This window comes from Octopus bimaculoides, chromosome 3, assembly GCF_046866305.1.
Source record: "Octopus bimaculoides isolate indiv1 chromosome 3, ASM4686630v1, whole genome shotgun sequence".
In the NCBI taxonomy this organism is placed as follows: Eukaryota; Metazoa; Mollusca; class Cephalopoda; order Octopoda; family Octopodidae; genus Octopus; species Octopus bimaculoides.
The window spans coordinates 93,769,806-93,790,534 of NC_142930.1; the positions used below are offsets into that span (position 1 = coordinate 93,769,806).

Genomic DNA, 20,729 nt, shown 5'->3' on the forward strand with positions numbered 1-20,729 from the left:
AGTTGTTGTTTTTGTTAATGTTGTTCTTTATCTTGAAGCCAGTATACACTGGGATGACCTATGATCAAAGAAAGTCCATCTGTGACCTTTCCATCTTGTGGTTTTAAGAAGTTTAAGGTGTGATTTGAGAGAAAATTTGGCTTCTATTTCAACCAGTTTCAGTAACCACCTAAAGACCTTTCTATTGGGTTGCTCAGTGCAAATAAGTCAGGAATGTAAATGTGAATTCATCAGAATAAAAAAAAAAAAAAAAGAATTGTAATTTATGTCAATTTATGCAGATGTGATGATGTCTTTGCCAGGAACACCATCATTTTCATTTTCCTCCTTGTCATCTCTACCGTCCATTACTTCTACTTTTTACAACCATTCCCACTCCTTACTTCCTTGCTGCAGACTTCATGACATTTGTCTCCATTACCGTTGCACCATTCCATTGATCACCTCAACTTCATTATTTTCCATTATATTATATCATCATTACCTCACCACGCACATACCCCATCACCACATCTCTACCATCTCCATTATAGGGAAAAAAATAAATAAATAAAACCTGTTGTGATGAACATCATCACGACTAGCTCCACCACCCTCACTGTCACAACTGCCACCCTTACCACCACAACCCTCACTGCCACAACCACTACCCTCATAACTATCCTCATACCGCCACTTTGACAGTCACTACTACTGTTACTTCATCATCATCTTTTCCACTGTTTTACTTTTGATTTATTTCTGTACACACACATGCACACCCACCCTCACTCTTGTCATTATTTTTGAGTCCTCTCCCCTCCCCTGTGCTTGCATGGGCTGAATGTGTCTCGAAACACCTCAGTTCCTCTCACAGCTCTTCATCTTATAATCTTAGAGAAAGATTGTGTGATCATGACTGGAACATTTTTACAAGTAGACACCTTATTATTATTAACCACTAGGTGCATTTTGTCATGAGACCGGCATGAGAAAAAGTCTGTAGGGGTATGAAAGAGTCCCTTTTAACTTGTATTAGTTCTGATCCAGAGTTATTGACAACCCTCCTAAACAGGTTACCTGTCTGTCTGTCTCTCTGTCTTTCCATCTATGTCTGGCAGTCTCTCACACTCAGGCACACACACACACACACACTGACAGAACACTAGTTTTCCCTATTCAAGGTTGAATTTAGTTTTACAGCACTTGTGCTGGTGGCACGTTAGAAAATCATTCGAGCGAGGTCGTTACCAGTACCGCTGGACTGGCTCCCATGCAAGTGGCATGTAAAAAGCACCATTTTGAGCGTGGCCGTTGCCAGTACCGTGTGACTGACCCTCGTGCCAGTGGCACGTAAAAGCACCCACTACACTCTCGGAGTGGTTGGCATTAGGAAGGGCATCCAGCTGTAGAAACTCTGCCAATCAGATTGGAGCCTGGTGCAACCTTCTGGCTTGCCAGTCTTCAGTCAAATCGTCCAACCCATGCCAGCGTGGAAAGCGGACGTTAAATGATGATGATGAAAGTAGAGAAATACTCCTGCAATGCAGAGGAGTTAATATTGTCAATCCATCTCTGTCCACTATTCCTGAGAAGGTCTTGAGTGTAGAGTCCTCAGGTACTTCCCCCATATGGTCCTCTCAGAAGTAACCATCATTAGACTTTTTGACTGGATTTCTAGGTGTGGCCAACTGAGACTATGGATATTATCCAACCATCTTATTCTAGTTCTACCCTTAGGTCTCCTGCTGGTTAGCTTCACTTGAAGAATCTCCTTTGTGATTCTTTATCATTTATTCATTTTATCCTTGGTCTATCCCTAGGCCTCCTGCTGGTTGACCCTGCTTGAAGAATCTGTCTTGCGATTCTTTCCTGTGACATTGTAATTACATGGCCTTCGTGCCAGTGGCACGTAAAAGCACCCACTACACTCTGAGTGGTTGGTGTTAGGAAGGGCATCCAACTGTAGAAACTCTGCCAGATCAGGTTGGAGCCTGGTGCAGCCATCTGGTTCGCCAATCCTCAGTCAAATCGTCCAACCCATGCTAGCATGGAATGCGGACGTTAAACAATGATGAGGATGATGATGATGAATAAGCAAACCTAGAAATAATCCCCAGTTTATGAGCAGTATTGCCAACCAGGTCCTACACAGACTCTTCCAGTTGAGCCTGGGTCTTTAAACGATTATGCTACAAGCCAAATCAAACTCTTAAATCATTCCAATCAGTCCTCTACACACACACACACCTCTGTGGTACTGTCTCCACCAACCAAGCACTTGCTAGAAATAGTAACAAAATCTCTCCCAGATTTCACTCCACTTATTTGAAAAATTGGAAGGATATATATGTTTGATAATATAGTCTCTTGATATCTTCACAATGTCTAAATGGTCAAAGCTGGATTGCTTTTGGTCATAGCTATGGTGAACCTGGGGTTAAACAACACATACACACGCACAATATCTTTCCTTTTTTTTCTTCCTTTTTTGTCTTTTACATTTGTTTCAGTCATTAGACCGCAGCCATGCTGGGACACCACCTTGAAGGATTTCAGCCAAACACTTTTTTTAAGCCTTGTACTTATTCTATTGAACTCTTTTTGCCAAACTGCTATGTTACAGGTTGTAAACAAGCTAACACTGGTTGTGAAGCTGTGGTGGTTGTGGCAGGGCAAACACAAAGACACTCACACACACGTGATCACAACAGGCTTCCTCACAATTTTCATCTCCCAAATTCACTCACACACAAAACATTGGTTGGCCTCTGTGCTTATAACCATGCCTGTACAGCAAGGCTTTTTATTAGGCAGTCTGTTTGCTCTGTCATCTTCTAGCTTATGTTTAATCCTTTAGAATTCAGATTATTTTGTCAAATGTAATGCTTATTTGTTTGCGTTGTTTGGAATTAACTATGCATCATCTTGTAGTTTCAAGACTTCAGTGATGTGATTGCTTATTTTTATAATGACATTGCAGTGTAGGTGTGAGATGCCAGATCTGGCAAGTTTGATCATAAGAGAGGTAGGAAGGATATTTTGGCCAGATATGACCAGTTTAAATGCTAAAGGGTTAATTAATTAACATTATTAATAGTATTTGATGGTATCTAATCATCTATTACAAAGTTATTGGAGATGCAGATGTTTAGTCTCCAGTTTGCCATGGTTGGATAGAGCTATGATCAAGAGACTGTCAGCCTTCACTATCCTGCCTTGTCTATCAAGCATATTTGTATTTAGGTATTTATTATCTTCCATCCTTCCTTTTTTTAAGACATGTGCAATTTGTGAGAATCACTTTTGCTATTTCTAGCAGATTAACTAACCATGTAGAGGCTCCTTGGTTTTAGTTAGGTGATAATGATTGTATGGATAAAGTACTGTGTCATAAATCCAAATCTGCATCTAGTATTCCATTGTATATCCGATCAAAACAATTCTATATTCTGTATTTTTTTGCCCTTCCTTACCAAGTTGAAGGAGAATAAGCAGCTCACAACTAGAAAAAATTCCCATGTATCTGTGAGTGGATTAGTGTTAAAACTCAGTAATTTTTTGTTTTTGTGTAGCCTAAATGGTGGTTGTCACATTACCCTTCGCTCTCTTCTGTGTCATTGATCAGAAATAAGCAATCCAAAATCTTTGTAGAAAATTCTCTTGGATTTTGCTGTATGCAAATGGAGACTAAGTGTTTGCCTTGACATGGAGGGAGTAGTGTTAGCATGTGTGTGCACATGTACACATGCACACACATATGCATGCATGAAGAGTTATTTAATGCTGTACGCATATAGACCATCTTTTGTCTTTGCAGTTACCGTTGCAGTTGTGCATGTGCATTACCCGTTGATTTCAAATCTTGACAGTAGGCTAGCAATCTTAAGGAAGGGTTTAAGTTGATTACATCAACCCCAGATATCAACTGGTACTTGCTTTCTTGACCCTGAAAAGATGAAAGACAAAGTTGACCCTAGTGGAATTTGAACTCAAAATGTAAAGATTGATGAGATGTCCCTAAGCATTTTGTCCGGCATGCTAACAATTCTGCCAGTTCACTGCTTTATTGAGTTATTTAATGGTACATACTGTTGTAAGCACACACGCGCACGCACGCACACACACACACACACACACACACACACACACACACACACACACACACACACTCTCTCTCTCTCTCTCTCTCTCTCTCTCTCTCTCTCTCTCTCTCTCTTCCTACTTCAGCACATTAGGCATAAACCATTAGCATTTCTTATTTAGCCCTAGGTTAACCCTGATTGATATAGCAATATATAAGATTATGTTATTCAATGTATCCTTCCTTTTTCCGAGACATTTGAGTATGATATGAAGGAGATTTGGTTGCAATTTCTTGTAAGTCAAGTGACCACGTAGACTGTATCTTGTGACTCCCTTTTGGTGCAAAGCTTTTTTGTTGTCTTCTGGCTTCCTCTTTGGTTCATAGCTTCCTTGTTGGCTTGGACCGTTATCACTATTAACAGATAGTGGTGCTCTTTCTCTCTCTCAGACACACACATGAATACATATGCATAGGTGTGCATACAAACATACATATATGCACATACATTCACACACAAAGACACACACATTTATACATGTATATTCACATACACGCATACATTCATATATATATATATATATATATTTGTAAGTACATACATACATACACAGGTACACACTAGCATAGTCAATGTTTTACGTCTAGTTTATTATTTATTTTTTTAATGGTCATGCTACCTGAGTTAGGATAATTTTGAATTACTTAACCCATTACCTCCAATAATTCTATTAACTGGAATTTTTTTTATGAAACTTTGATTTCTAGCATAAAACGGCCTTAGAAACACGCTGGAATGATCAAAATAATATTTCAAAATAACATTTAGAAATAACATTTTAAATAGAAATAAGCGAGATATTAGATATTGGGTGAAAAATTAGCAAACCTCATTTGAATATCAGAGAAATATACCTAGTAGATATAGCAAAAAGGTTAGATATGTGTAAATATTGACAGATAATTACGAAATTTGTAATTTTTAAGTGACCTCATATGAGATCACTGGTAGGTAATGGGTTAATGAAGTTTTGGACCAAGAAATTATCTAGCTGGATGACATTTCCTCCTCTTCACCTTCTATCCTAATAGTGACCAGATACTCTTCTTGACAGTCTCAGTTGTGAAGTATCTCACTTAAAAATTGCAACGATATGTCTTTTGTGTTTAGTTATCACTGAATCTTTTTGTTACCGTACTCCTGTTGAGATAAATTACTTTTGTCTTAATTAATTTTGAAAATCATGATGAATTTAGTAAAATAACTTTGTTATTATCAATCTAATGTTTGAAACAAATTATCATGAAATTTGATGACAGATTTTAATTTAGATCTTTTTAAATCAAGAAAGTTTGTATCATAGAATCAAAAGCATCCCTGGGTATTTTGCTATCAGAAGAGTTAAGCAATGCACAAAATCATTTTTTCATGCTCAGAATTACTTAGAGCCTGGAATAAACTACCTGCATCAATTGCTGGCTGTTGGGTCACTACATCTGTCAAAACTTCCATGCTTCATGAAATTTTCCCACAGTATACCTGATGTCCTCACCTTTTTCTTCTTTCTTTCTTTTTTCCTTAAATGACTCACTTCCAGTGCATTATTCTATGTACTGTTCATGCAATTTTGGCTACTTTTTTCTGATGAGCACTTTATACAATAAGTCCATTATTATTATTATGATTATTATTATTATTATTATTATTTCTTCTTATATTTTCTTTACCATTAGTGTTTGAGGGCTTTGTTGCTTGTTCTTGTTTTAGCTTCTCTTAGTCTACTTTGGTCAAGTAGATCTATAATCAGAGATATTCCAGCTGTGAGGAACTCTGAATTTTTCTCTTCCTTCTTTTTTGGGGGTGGGGTAGGGGAGCACAGTGTGTCTAGAACATCATCATCTAACAGATGTTTGTTGGCTAGTAGTTGTAGCAGTAGTTTAATCCTAGATCAACCTTGGACTTATGAATTAAAAACATTGTGATTGTCACCAGTCCCATGTTTCTTCTTTCTCACATACCATATATCTTGGACTGCATTATCAAACATTGGGTTATCCCATAAATAATGCGGTTTTTTAATGCTATTATTTTTCAACATTAAGATAAACAAAGTTCTTTTTTAATCTAAAATATACTTCCCTTCAGTTTCTGCAATACTCTTCCATCTCTCTGGTAGACTTACAAGGCCTTTCTTCCAAAATTCACTTGTCTGTGACGAAAAATATTCCTCCAGTACTGTTCTGACCTCATCTACAGAATTCGTATTTTTTCTGTCCAAGTGATATTTTGAAGACTGTGGAATAAATTATAATCAGATGGGGTTATGTCCAGTGAATATAGTGGGTGGGGCATCATTTCTCATTCAAACTGCTCCAGCCTTTGGAATTTCATCTTCGCTGTGTATGGCCAAGTATTATCCTGATGGAGGAATAGCTTTCGGCTTGAAACCAGAGCTGACTTAAGCCGTTCAAGCTGCTCGCAGTAGATCTCCTTTATTATCGTTTGGTTTGAGTTTATAAGTTCAAAGTGGACTAAACCTTTCATATCCTACCAAACAGTTAACAACACCTTACATGGGTGAAAACCTTTTTTGGCCTGGGGTGCCGGTGTTTCTCCTTTCCCTACCCACTGTCTTCGACACTTGACATTTTTATAGAGAACCCATTTCTTGTTACCAATTACTATTTGGTCCAAAAAAAAAAAAAAAGGTTCATTCCTGAAATGTGACAGCAAAGAAAAGCGCACATTCATTCTCTGTAAGCGATATTAGACTGGGAAAGTTTGTGAGGAACTCATTGACCCAATTTGCTGACTTTTCTAATGGCACACAGGCATCAATGAATGGTTGAATAACCAAATCCAAGCTTCTCTGCTAGTTCCTCGACAGTTACAATCGAATTTTGTTCCACCAGGGTTTGCAGGACGTCCTCATCAAGCTCTCCAGATCTTCCAGGATGAGGCTTGCCTTCTAGGCTGTAGTTTCCGGCTCTTAATTTCTGGAACCACTGTTGACACTGGCTTACGCTTATTGTCTGATCCTCATTTACTGCATTAATATTCCCCACACTTTACATTGCGTTGTTGTCTTTATTGAACTCATGAAATAAAATAAGCTGAATATGCTCCTTTGTTACTTCCATTATAGCTTTAAAAAAATAACTGTTAAAATCGAACTGCACTCTTCAAAACTTGCACTAAAAGTAGAACAAGGTAAATTACTACCTGCTTTTATAGCAAGTTGATGCAGGTAGTTTATCCCATCCCTCTCCAACTTTTTGTTCATGCAATTGAAAAAACTGTATTTTTTATGTGATGACCCAATATATTGTAGTTATTGTAGTAGTTGTTGTTTAACTTGAGTCAGTCTTAATTGATCAAACCATTGATCAATTGACATGTAATTTTGGCAAATACTCTTTTCGGTTTTGAGTGATAAATAGTTTCAATGTATCTAAGACTGCATATAATTAATACATAACGCATCCTATTTTAAGATATGGTGTTGGTTTTGATTGTAAAGTTGCTTTTCCTGTAGTGTTTACATTAGTTGTGGTGTTGTTGTTTGTGGCATTGATGTTAGTTTTTGTGTTGGTTGTGGTGTAATTGCTACATTTTATTGTAATTATATTGTTTAACCCCAACATAACCTTGATTGAGCAGACATGATTGAAGGCATTCCAGCTGTGGCCATCCTTTTTTTTTTTTAAATATTTTTTTTAACAAGTATGCCTTGGACTACATCTAGCTTGTTCTCCTCTTTCCCAAGACAGTAGGATGTGGTTGATGGGAATTTGGTTGTTATTTCTGGCAGATCTGAAGACAACATAGAGATTACTTCATTGGCATGTGATTGTTTATGTTGATTGTTGTGTTATGAAAAGTAAAATATTGTTTAAATCACTATATGAGCAAAATGAAATGGAAACATCATTTTTACATTTTTTGAACAGTTGAAGTACTTCATTTATTACCTTCAAAGAGACAAAAAAAAAAAAAAGAAAGCAAGTTGTCAAACCAACTACTCAATAATACTGGAACCATCATTTTGAAAGTTTCATACAACCCCCTCAACATATCCCAGTGACTTGTTTTCACTCCCTCTTCATCCCCTTTGAGTTGTCATCCATCCTTCTTGACTCACCCACTTTTCTCCTTTCCACACTGTCTCCATGTGGTTTTCATCATTTTTCTTCTAACCATTACCTTGGCAGGAGCTGAAGGACAGGGAACAGAATCAATCATCAAATATTGAGGTAAGGTAGTCAGAAGAATTAAAACAAAACAAAAGAAAACAAGCAGAACAGCAGAAAATCTTAGAAATTAATGTCTTAATAATTACCACCATCACCACCATCACTAATAATAATAATGCTGATTTCCAGCATGATCATATGGAATCAGGTTTATAAAAAAGGGGTTTCCTTTCTGCATGATTAAGTTGGCAAACAACCCCTGTTAATTTTGTCCATGAGCTTGTCATTCATTTTCCTTTGAGTTTGCCTCACCTTTGTAGGGGCACTCAAAATGTTGCCAGAATATTTTGTTCAGCATTCTAGCAACTCTGCCAGTCCACACTCCTCAACTGGAACTGTTTTTTTTTTTATCAATCCCAGGACAAAAGGCAAATTTGATTTTGGTAGGGTTTTAAACACCTTATAGGAAATACTTGAGTAAATACTGCAAAACATCTGTCTAATACTTTAATGATTATATCAAGTTACCAGCTTAGAGAGAGGGTTATAGTTGATTTACTCAACTACAGTATTTAACTGATAATTTATTTTATAGATCTCGCAATGATAAAAAGGCAAAATCATTACTGGCAGGATCTGAACCCAGGTCATTGAGATATAACTAAATTTGGCCTGGCACATTTTTTTACCACTTCACTGATTTTTGCCTGTCTAGTTCCCTAGTTATAACGACAGTAATAAATTCTAACATAGGCATACAACCAGTACTTCACTGGTATTTTATTTTGTTTTAATCTCCATCCAGACGGATGGTAAATAAAGTTGACTTTGTCAATATTTTAATTCAGAAAGTAGAAAGCATGAAACTAAATATTGTATAGCAAGGTATATTTCTCTGTTACTTCACCATTTATCACTCTTTATAATAACAATTTATAACGCAGGCATAGAATCACACATTTTGCCAGAGGAAACAAATGATGAAATCTATTCCAGCATTTGTTTAGTTCTTCATTTTATCAACTCCGGCTTGTTGAAAACCCTTGAGGATGATAAAAGTGTTATCTGTCTGAGGTCCTTGTTGTGACTTGACAGATGACTAAATGCTTCAGTACATTTTCCATCTACACTGTGTGACAAAGTAATTATAATAAATTGTGCAGCAGAAAGCAACCCCCCCCCCCAAAAAAAAAGCAATAATAATAATTAGTGCAAGAGGAAATGAAAAATGAAATCTGACACTAGGTGGAGCGGAGGGGCATAGCATGGGGTTTCTACTACTCTTGTCTGCAAGTCTTGTTCATAGTGCACACCTGGCACTGACTGCAGGTGTATTGATTGCACTTTTTGTTTTGTTTTTATTTTTTCACTCCTCCCTCTTTTTATTTATTTATTCTTTTCATTTTTTTTTTGTTACATGTTTATTACTCACCTTAGAATGTTTGCATGAGCTAATACTGAAAATTGGACCTTACCATTGAACCAACCGACCAACCAACCAACCAACCAGCCAATCAGCTAAGCAAGCTGCAAACTTTCATGGTTGCTCTTGACTGTCTTTCTATTGTCTGCATTGGTTTATCATTTCCCTATCTCCATTTTACTCTGTTGCCCTCTCCTGATCTCCTTCCTAATTTTTCTCTCTCTCTCTCTGTCTCTCCACTATCTCTCTCCTGCCACTCTCTCTCTCTCTTTCTCTCTCTCTCTCTCTCTCTCTCTCTCTCTCTCTCTCTCTCTCTCTCTCTCTCTGCTTGCCCACAATCTCTCTTGACCACTCCTTTTTCTTCTCTCTTCTTTGCATCTCTGAGTTCTTTGTTTTCTATCCAATGCACTTTCTGAATTACATCATGTCTTGCCTCCAAACTTCTCTATTATCACCTTGAAATGTGTGTTGATAAGTGTATGTGCACCTTTGTGTGCCTGTATGGCTATGCAGGCATGTGTGTGTGTGTGTGTGTATGTATATATGTGTATATATATATATATATATATATATATATACATATATATATATATATATATATATGTATGTTTGTATATAATACTTATTTTGAGTTTTGAAGCAGATAAAACAATGCATAATAATATGTAAATATTGGGTCAAAAAAGTTGAAGGGCTTTTTTCAATCCAATATTTACGCTATCATTTATAGTTTCATCTGCTTTGAGATTCACCATCCCAGAAAAGGATTATTTCATGTTTGTTTGAAGTTTCTAAATTCTCATACCATTAACAACATCATATATATATATATATATCATAATAATATTAGGGATAAAAATCCAAATTTACAGGTAAAAACTCAATTCATCGATGAGTTCATGAACCTTGGTTCTTTTCCCTAAAACTATATATATATATATATATATATATTGTGTGTGTGCATATGCATGTTTGATTATTGCATACTGGCTCCTCATATCTGGTTATTTGAATTTCAGAATTTCATGTTCTTGATCATCAGGCCAGATACGAACTTCTTGCCTCTACCTATGTACACCATAAGCATTTAATAAACCCCATTCTAGTGAGAAGAATCAGCACAGTCAAATATGGACTGACATCTACTAGCATTTCCCGATAAAAATATTAGTATACCGTCTAAAAAAAAATGGTATTTCGTTCTGTAGCATTCTGGTTTCTCTGTCAAATGTTATGCTTATTTACTTAGATTGTTTTGAATTTATCAAGCATTATATCATAGCTTTGATATTTTGATGATAAAGTTGTATATTTTTAGAATGACATTGTAGGGTAGGTGTGAGAGGCCAGATCTGGCTGGTTTGACCATACATAGAATTGGGAGAATATTTGGGCCAGATGTGGCTGGTTTAAATGTTTCAGAGTTAAAGGGGATTATTTGAGAAAATGGAACACTTTGTAAGAGGAATGAGATAGAAGGCATACTTCAATAATAGAACAGCAAGCACTGACTAAAAGGAGAAAAAGTTGCACTTTGTATCCAGTCTGATGATTGGGAAAGTGAAATTTCAATAATTGGATCTCAGATGCCTTAAACAATTCTTGGCCCTTGGCATTGAATAATGTTTTGAAACTCTGCCTGTATCTACATACAAAACACACATATACACATAGACAGAATTAGTTAAAGCTAATTTTGTTATGAAAATATCAAAATAATTGATAGTATTTGAAGTGATATCTGTGTGTGTATGTGTTTGTATATATATATATATATATTCTGAAAAACCAGAAAAGAGAAACTATAATTACAGTATTTTGTATTAATTCTGAATTAATATATATTCACAAAACATATTAACCATTACATATACTTGTGTGTGTGTGTACACACGCATATAAATGTGTTTGTTTGGGTGTTCAAACAACCAAAAAGTACCTAATGTATATAGTGAGTTTGTTTGAATCTAATGATTCACTCTTGTAATTAATTAATCACTGCACAAAAAGGATTAAAACTCCTCCATATTGTACATTAAAGTACTAACAGTGATCTACAATATGATAACTAAAACAAATTCAGGGACTTGGCTTTCCCTCAAAAAAAAAAAAAAAATGTCTGTCGAAGTATCTTCATAACTGATCAAAATCTGAATCAATTTGACCAATGTTCACCATACATCCATATACCTAAGATGGCAGGGGTGGGACAGGTCTCTTCACTTGTCACTGGCTGTGTCATGTGACCCACACAGCAACAGAGAAAACGAATCAGTTTTGTGTTTATGTATGTCTTATAGTGTAGACTGGAGGCAATTTTGTCAAACCACCAGCATTAGAAGTTGTCCCATGCAGGAGGACTAAAATGTGATCTCTATTCTGTGTCAGGTCATATTCTAAATTATTGCACTCTTAGATTATTGCATAAAGTGGATTCCATGTCTTGCTCATGTGTTCCTTTATTTGGCATAGATTCTATGACTGGATGCCCTTCCTACCACCAATCACTTTACTGAATATACTAGAAAAGTTGTCCCAGAGTCCCACCCTCCACTTTGTATCAGTTCTTAATTGGAGTTACTGCCTTCTTAGGCATGTAACTTGTGATACAGCTTGCAGTGTTCCTGTTCTTGAATGTGCATTATACTTTTTGGCATGTTTTCTATGGCTGAATGCTCTTCCTATCACCAACCACTTTACAGTGTGTACTGTGTACATTTCAGTCTGCTCTTGTCTCTACAGGGGTTGTCTTATGCAAGGACACTAGAAACCCCTCCACCCAGTATCAGTTCTCATTCTGAGTTACTGCATATATAATACAAAATAATAGTCACACAGTTGTCTATGCTTAGTAGCAAATTCAATGTAGCATTTAAAATGACTTGCATTTGGTTAGGTCATACAAGGAACAGGAAGTATGTAATGTATGTTGTCTATTACGTGAGGTAACTATAACTACAAACTTATAACAAAAGGTTTCCTACATCTTTCCTCATACTCAGTTACTATTTATCACTGGATGTAAGATTTGTATGTGTATATTCATGTGTATGTATGAATGCATATGTGGAAAATAAGAGTTTCCCTTTCTAACTGTTCTGTAAACCATTGCACTAAATACTCTCTACAGCATATACTTAATCACAGTAAATTGTAATGATGACCTGGTCTCTCCAACTGAATTCTCTGACTTCATCTGTGTGTCATTTTCTCCCTGCTTGGATTGCTATCTTAGTTCTTCCCATTTTCCATATTTTACGTCTACAAAAGTTTAGTGAGTTTACTCCTTATTACAAAACAACAGCAAATATACCAAAATAGATAAGTATTTAGATGTATCAGTATACCTTAGAATACCTTTGTATTTATAGCTGATAAAAAGCTTCTTGTGTAGCTTTGCTTTCTGGCTTAAGTATAGTGGAATTTTCCTATGCACTAGTTCCATAGAAGATGTTTATAAACAATGTAGTTCTTGTAGATTCTGTTTTCCTAAAGCTGTATATATTTCTTTATTGACATTGTACATTTTCATATACTTGTATGTTTTATCTTCTTCTTTGATAGAGAGTAAATAATTTTTTTTTCCTTTGGACTATAAGCGAAATTTTAAGATTTCTTATTTGCAAAGGGAATGAAATGTAGCTGAATAATGGCTGGCTGAACATGAGTGTGGATGATTGAAACAAAAGGGCTTTTGACAGCTGACAGAATGATTGGGTTGTGATGTCATATCTGTGATCAAGTCACATAACACTCATTGGCTAAGCTCATCTAGTTCTAAATAAGTACCCCAAATTGCATAGTTATCCAAAGCAGGCATACCTGTACTGGTATTGTAAAGTTGACAAATGATTTGTTAGTTTGCAATGTTGGGGTAGTTTCCCCTCCATTGAAAGAATTACTTATGGTATTCTGGTAATCCATTCAAGAAAAGATTTGTCTTTAGTTTGATTAACATAACAAAAATTAGAGATGTGGGACCATCCCAGTGGATCATAGAACTCTGTGAACAGGACGAGAGACAGACAGACAATTGTGATATGGTTTGTGAATGCTTATGAAAAGGCGGGAATAACAACATTGAACTTTTAATGGTTTGTGAAGATCAGTTCATATTCAGCAGGTATTTCTAGTCATTGAGTATTAAAAAAGAAGAATTTCATATAGTCTTTCTACATAGTTGTTTATTACACTCTAATTTCTTGGTATATGAATAATAAATGGCAAATATAAAAATAAAATTGCTGTAGAAAGCATCAGAGATGGGGATACATAATAGATATGTGAAAAACTGTTAGACAGGGCTTTTTAGATTAATCACAAAAAGCATGTTTTTGAAACTTGTTTTGAACATAAAGATGACAGTGTCAGTTCACTTTTGTGCTTTTAGCTATTTCATATTGATAAATCATTTGCCTATGGAAATAAGCACCTTCTACACTCTCAGAGTCGTTGGCGTTAGGAAGGGCATCCAGCTGTAGAAACCTTGCCAAATCAGATTGGAGCCTGATGCAGCCTCCTGGCTTGCCAGTCTTCAGTCAAACAGTCCAACCCATGCCAGCATGGAAAGTGGTTGTTAAACGATGACGACGATGATGATGTGTGTGATGTTACATCACTAAATCAGAAAATATGTTAGTGAGTTGATGTTTGTTACCATTTGAGTTTCCATATTAACATGTAAAACACCAAGAAACTGCAGAGTTTTCTGGCCTTCAAGTTTTCTGTCTTTTAACCATTTTGGATTAAATTAGGCAACTTTTTCGAAGAAACAAGCTGCATGAGGCTTGGCTTATTCATCATCAGGTGGGCCACCCTACTAGAAATATTCAAGGTTATTTTCCATTACATGTGCGGTAGACCTTCAACAATTTAAAAAACAAGACTCACATGAAACGAACACACATCAAATGCAACAGGGAGTCAAATGACTTGACTATAACACCAACGTCCTGATTTCTTTTATTAGGCACTAGTATCGCCTGACTGGCCTTCGTGCAGGTGACACGTAAAAGCATCCACTACACTCTGAATGGTTGGCGTTAGGATGGGCATCCAGCTGTAGAAACTCTGCCAAATCAGATTGGAGCCTGGTGTAGCCATCTGGTTTCACCAGTCCTCAGTCAAATCGTCCAACCCATGCTAGCATGGAAAGCGGACGTTAAACGATGATGATGATGATGATGATGTGCCATTAAGAAAGTCCTGCAGGCTGCAGTTTGCCCGTGACTGGATGAAATAGTGATTTTCAAGATATGCTTACTATGTTGCAGTAATTGTTTCTCATAGGTTTCTCACAGGACAGGTTTACATTTCCAATTAGTAACCTAGCCTGCCAGTTTTTGTCAAACTGAACAACCCATGCCAGTATGGACAACGGATATTAAATGATGTTGATGATTGCTATTGTCGTTAGTAAAAAAAACCCTCAATACCATAATTTCTTATTCCACCACCAGCCAATTCCTCAATGTAAGGCATGTAAACAAAATATTAATTTTAGAGATTTTATTGTTGTTGAATTGAAATGATTCTTTTTTTGTTTTTGTTTTCTTATTTCTTTCTCTTTGTTGTGGCTACACTGGACACCTAAATTACCTATGAATATTTCTGATAAATCTATATCTGTAATGATTATTATTATTTTATGTTTGGCTTTTGCGTTGTTTTTGTACAAGTTGACTTCAAGTCTCACTCAGAGACCCCAAGAGACAACAAGTTAGAAGCCCAAGCTGATGTTATGACTAGAGTGCCATACTTTTGGTTTTGCACAAAGTATTGTTCTAGAGATGATGATTATTATTATTATTATTATTATTATTACTATTATTATTATTATTAAGTCAAAATTAAAAGAAGAGTGCCATTGTTATCTAGTAAACGATATTTCGACATCTTGTGTGTCTTCAACTGGTTCAAAAAATAAATTTGTCAATCTACTTCATTTTGGTTAATATAGAAAGGAATGAGGTAACTCCTGAAGATATAGAGTGAAAAATTAAAAATATCTTCAGGATGTTTTAAATCGGTAGTTCTGCTTGATCGGAGCTGTTCTTTCTAGGGTTACATCAACCACAACAACTACTACACCTACTTCCCTACTTATGATGATAAATATATTTATTGTGCTATCACAAATAATACTACTTAGAAGTTTCTAAATTGAAGGCAATTCTGGTGCAGTACAAATGTCATTCATTCATTCCCATTGGTTTAGCAGGAAATGTTTCTCTATTTATATTATTCCCCATCCTATACCCACTAAATTCAATTGCTGTAAAGAGTGATGAATGTAATATCTCTGACCCTTGCCCTTCCACTGACATTAAGGTAATGGCAGAGGTGAGGTGTATAAAGAAAGGGGTTTTAGTCACTTAGGGAGCAAATGGGTTCTAAAACTTTACTATTCACACATATATAGTAGATTACATATATTCTTTTTTTTTATATTGACCCAACCTTTCTTTTCATGCATGTCTTCCAATTTTGCTCCCTTATTTAGTTAGTTAAAGTTAGTGGGTGGAAGGCATGGGAAGGGGCTCTGACCTACATATCAGGGATGGGGTTTTCTTCTTATTGTTTATCAGCTCCAGGTCAACCCTGGTTCACCAGACCTAATGATGGAAGGCACTCTAACCATGATCCTCCCATCTTTTCATGTATCTAAGATTACACTGTTCAATGTGTCTTTCGTGTTTTGAGTCAGCCAGGTGTGATATGAAGAAATTTGTTGCTATTTTTGATAGGTCCAAGCAACTACAGTGACTTTTCAATTGATTTGTGATGTCTGTTGTTATAAGAGATGAAGTTTTCAAATATTATATTTCACTAACTAAAATGCTATTGACTCCTTTTAACCTCCTTCTGGAGTATATATATCAGGGGTTTTCAAACTGTGGTCCGAAGACCACAGGGGGTCCACAAGGACAAGACAGGGGGTCCGTGGACAGCAAATACTTTTTATGGGCAATTTGATTTTATATGTTTTTTAATCGAAATCTTTTAATTGACAATAAACCTATTTTTTAAATACTGTTAAATAAATAAATGTAAAAATATATGTTATTTTAAGCAAATATTTATGTATAAATTTCATAAGCGTTTATAAGGGGCTCCCTGAAATATAAAGGGGTCCGCAAGTCAAAAAGTTTGAAAACCCCTGCTCTATATAGTTGTTTGGCCTGTTAGAAATTGCAACCAAATTCTCCTCTAGCCACACTTTATCATCTAAAAGAAAAAAAAAAAAGCGAAAAAAATCTTGAATACATTGCAAGGATATAAAATGCCATAGATCAGAACCCTGCTTGTTCAGAACTGTTTTGAAGTTACATCAACAACAACTGGTTCCCTATTTAAGTTAGCCCACCAGCTGTATTATTGCTTCCTTTAAAGAATTAGTAAGATTTCAGATTTGTACCCTCTGAATGTGGTATCTTGTGAGGCAGAATGTTTCAAAAATTGCCTTAACAAACATGTGATAATGCTTGTTGTTTGCTGTTGTAGTTATTGTTTAGCTCACAGGTTGGCTGTGGCTGACCAGATCTAGTCTATGATCAAATGCATTCAAGCTATGACCAACCTGTCTTTCTTTGGCAGAGTGAACTGGCCATATCCAGCCAAAATATTCATCCCTGTTTTATCTTCAAACTGGCCAGCTCTGGCCTCTCACACTTCCCTTTCAATATTATTCTAAAAATAAACAATCATGTCATTGAAATTTCACAGCTACAAGGTAATGCTTGATTAATTCAAATCAATATGAATAAACATTACATTTGAGAAATCTGAATGCTAAAAGGCTAACCCCAAGTTATCCTTTGCCAAGTAGACATATGATCAAACCCTGACTGTGTCCTTTTTTCTTTTTTTTCTTATGGAAATAGTGCTGGCACTTCAGTTTCATCAGTGTCTCAAGAATAGATACTCATCTAGGAAAGCGAAATTGTGATGGCACCTGTGCCCAGCATCGCCTTCCTGGTACTTGTGCCGGTGGCATGTGTAAAGACATTCGAGCGAGATCGTTGCCAGTGCTGCTAGACTGGCTCCTGTGCAGGTGTCACGTAAAATACACCATTTTGAGCGTGGCCGTTGCCAGTACCGCCTGACTGGCCTTCGTGCCAGTGGCACGTAAAAGCACCCACTACACTCTCAGAGTGGTTGGTGTTAGGAAGGGCATCCAGCTGTAGAAACTCTGCCAAATCAGATTGGAGCCTGGTGTCGCCATCTGGTTCACCAGTCCTCAGTCAAATCGTCCAACCCATGCTAGCTTGGAAAGCGGACGTTAAACAACAATGATGATGATGATGATGATGATGAATGTCACTTGTAATAACCTGGATTCCTATCCTGTGTGAAAATTATTTGGCTATTTATTTAAAACCCCAAATCATTGCCATTAGGATTTGAACCTGACAGAAGCAAGAGGCATATACTTTGTCTTTGTAATTTTCCAACCACTAGATTTACCTCCACTGCCCCTTTGTTACTAACTGTTTCTAATTTAGAAACAAGACCAGCAATTTTGAGGGGAGGGGGTGTTAGTTGATTACATTCATCCCAGTAATTGATTGGTTCTTTACTGTACAACCCTGTAAAAATAAAAGGCAAAGTTGACCTCTGGCAGGATTGAATTCAGAATGTACAAAACAGGAAGAAATAACACAAAGCACTTTTCCAACACTAATGATTTTGCCAATCCATGGACAATGATATTGATGTTGATAGTGATGATGATCTGTATAAGGACATTGAACCGAGTGAGTGTAATTTATCTAAGAGAGATATATTTCATGTTTTGTCCAGTATGTATGTTTTATTTTTGTTTAGTTACCCGATAAAACTGTCAAACAGATTCAACAAACTCTCCCTTGTCAGTGTAGAATTTCTTTTTCACAGCATAGTGGCCAGTGACTACTTACAGTGACTAATTAAAAAATAAATAAATAAATGGGTTACAGTTGGGGTAAATAAATCTCAACATTTTATCTGTGACTGGTGAAATATTTTTGGAATTTAAGATGAATATCATTTTCTTAGAAACACTACTTAAATTTCTTTTTTTTTATATATATGTTATGCTGAATAACATATAAAATCTAATATGCTGATAGTGTGTGTAAGGGTCACCCTGTTACGTGCAGTCAGCTTAGTTCTTAATTTATCCTATTTGTGTACCTTTAGTGGAATCCATTCACTAGTAAGCATTTAGACTAAATGCTCACTAGTAAGTGTTTAGACTAAGTCTCTGGTTTGAAGACAACGTAGGTCACTGGTTATTCCTCTCTCTACTCTACTGGTCTCAGAGGCCCTGGGTGTTGCTCTTTCTCCTCTGACTAAGCCATAAAAATAATGATCTCAAGTTTTGGTACAGAACCAGCTGTTTTTGAGGGTGAGGGGTAAGTCAATTACATAGACTCCAGTACTTCACTGGTACTTATTTTGTTGGCCCTGAAAGGCAAAGTTGACCTTGGTGGAATTTGAACTCACTGACAAAATGGGTGTTAATGGTTCTGCTAGTTCACCACCTTAGTAGTAGTAGTAGTAGTAGTAGTAGTAATAATAATAATAATGTGGGCTTTGAGTTTTATATCCAATGGGGAAGTGTGTGGAATAACAAAACAACCAAAGTGGAGTGAGGAGGAAGAAAAGAATAGTACACTGTAATTCAAAGATCCAGCCTTATCATATATCATGTGATGCTGATTTGACTATAGAATTACATTAAGGATACTTATGTCTGTGAAATATTCAGCCGTTTACATGTTAATTTGATAAGTAGGTTTTTCAGTTGCTCAAACAACTGAATGTTCTTTGTCGGAAATTGATGAGGGATTCATTATTTGCAAGAAATGCATTTTCAGGAATGCTGTACTGTCTCTGTTCTGGTGTTTGACGAGGATAAACAACTGACAAGCAAGTCTGTGGTATTGAGCAGAATATTTGCTGTAGCCCATCTTTTATACCAAGGTAAAACAATGTACATGATGAAACCGATTGGAAGTGTTATCATGTATATTGTTTTGTCTTGGTATAAAAGATAAGCTACAGCAAATATTCTGCTCAATACCACAGATTTGCTTGACCGTAACCAGTTGACCATGACCCTTAATGGCTGACAATATGTGCATCTCTAATCATGAGCAGAAGTAGTGGGGGTGCATCATTGCCATGTGTTGAGAGGAATTCTTTGGGGTTTGGATAATTCACCTTTGGAAACATGGGTGTTTTGTTCAACATCCTTAAACAACTCTTATTCAGGGACCTTTTGAGCAGGATTGGCTACTATGTCATGCATGTATGGTTGTGATGCATGTGCCTGGTGTACCCTTATCAGAAGGGTAGTCATGATGGGTATACTGGGCTTCATATATTTTACCCCAGTGTCACTTCGATGGCATGCACTGCTCTCTCACTCAATAATAATAATAATAATAATAATAATAATAATGATGATGATCTTGACTTCATAATGACACCTATTTAAAAAAAAATATCATTCCTTTTGCAAAAAAGGAATCATTTGGAAGCTGAACTACATATTGTGTGTGTGTTCCCTGTTTTATCATGAGTAGGATGGATTTTCCCTGTATTTTATGTGTGTGTGTGTGTTTGTGTGCTTCATTTACCAACAGGAGAGAGATGTACTAAATGTATTCAGTAGAGTTTATTCATTTATTTGAAGAGCTGATGTCTCCCAATTGTTGCTACTCTTAGTTTCTCACGTGTAAACTGTAAGGTAAAAACATCGGTTTTAGGTATTTGGTTGCATCCATGTTGGGACACCACGTTTGTTGAGAGCTTCTTTTTCCTATTTTTAATTTTTATTTTGGGGGGGGTGTTCATTTTTATTTTTTATGAAATTTTTTTCAGCTGTATATTTTTGTTGTATTTTTTATCACATTTCACTGCATGCCTTTCTGTATATTTATTTCTTCTTTATCATTGTCTTACTTTAAAAAAACTTTTTTTTTTTTTTGGAATGATTACCTTTATGTTTACTTTTTCTTCATTTTCTATGCCATCTTTTTTTTGTTACTAATTTTGCATGAA

At 36.1% G+C, this 20,729-nt stretch overlaps 1 protein-coding gene across 5 annotated transcripts in view; it reads left to right on the forward strand.

The window, feature by feature from the left end:
* Positions 1-20,729, forward strand: part of LOC106871706 (uncharacterized) — a 436,102-nt gene that overhangs the window by 389,325 nt on the left and 26,048 nt on the right. For 3 of the 5 annotated variants that reach the window (XM_089349376.1, XM_089349372.1, XM_089349373.1), the window contains one exon: positions 8,276-8,317. The exons of the other annotated variants lie outside the window; for them this stretch is intronic. In XM_089349376.1, coding sequence (XP_089205502.1) covers positions 8,276-8,317 — 42 coding nt within the window. The remainder of the gene's footprint in view (positions 1-8,275; positions 8,318-20,729) is intronic. 5 annotated transcript variants of the gene reach the window in all.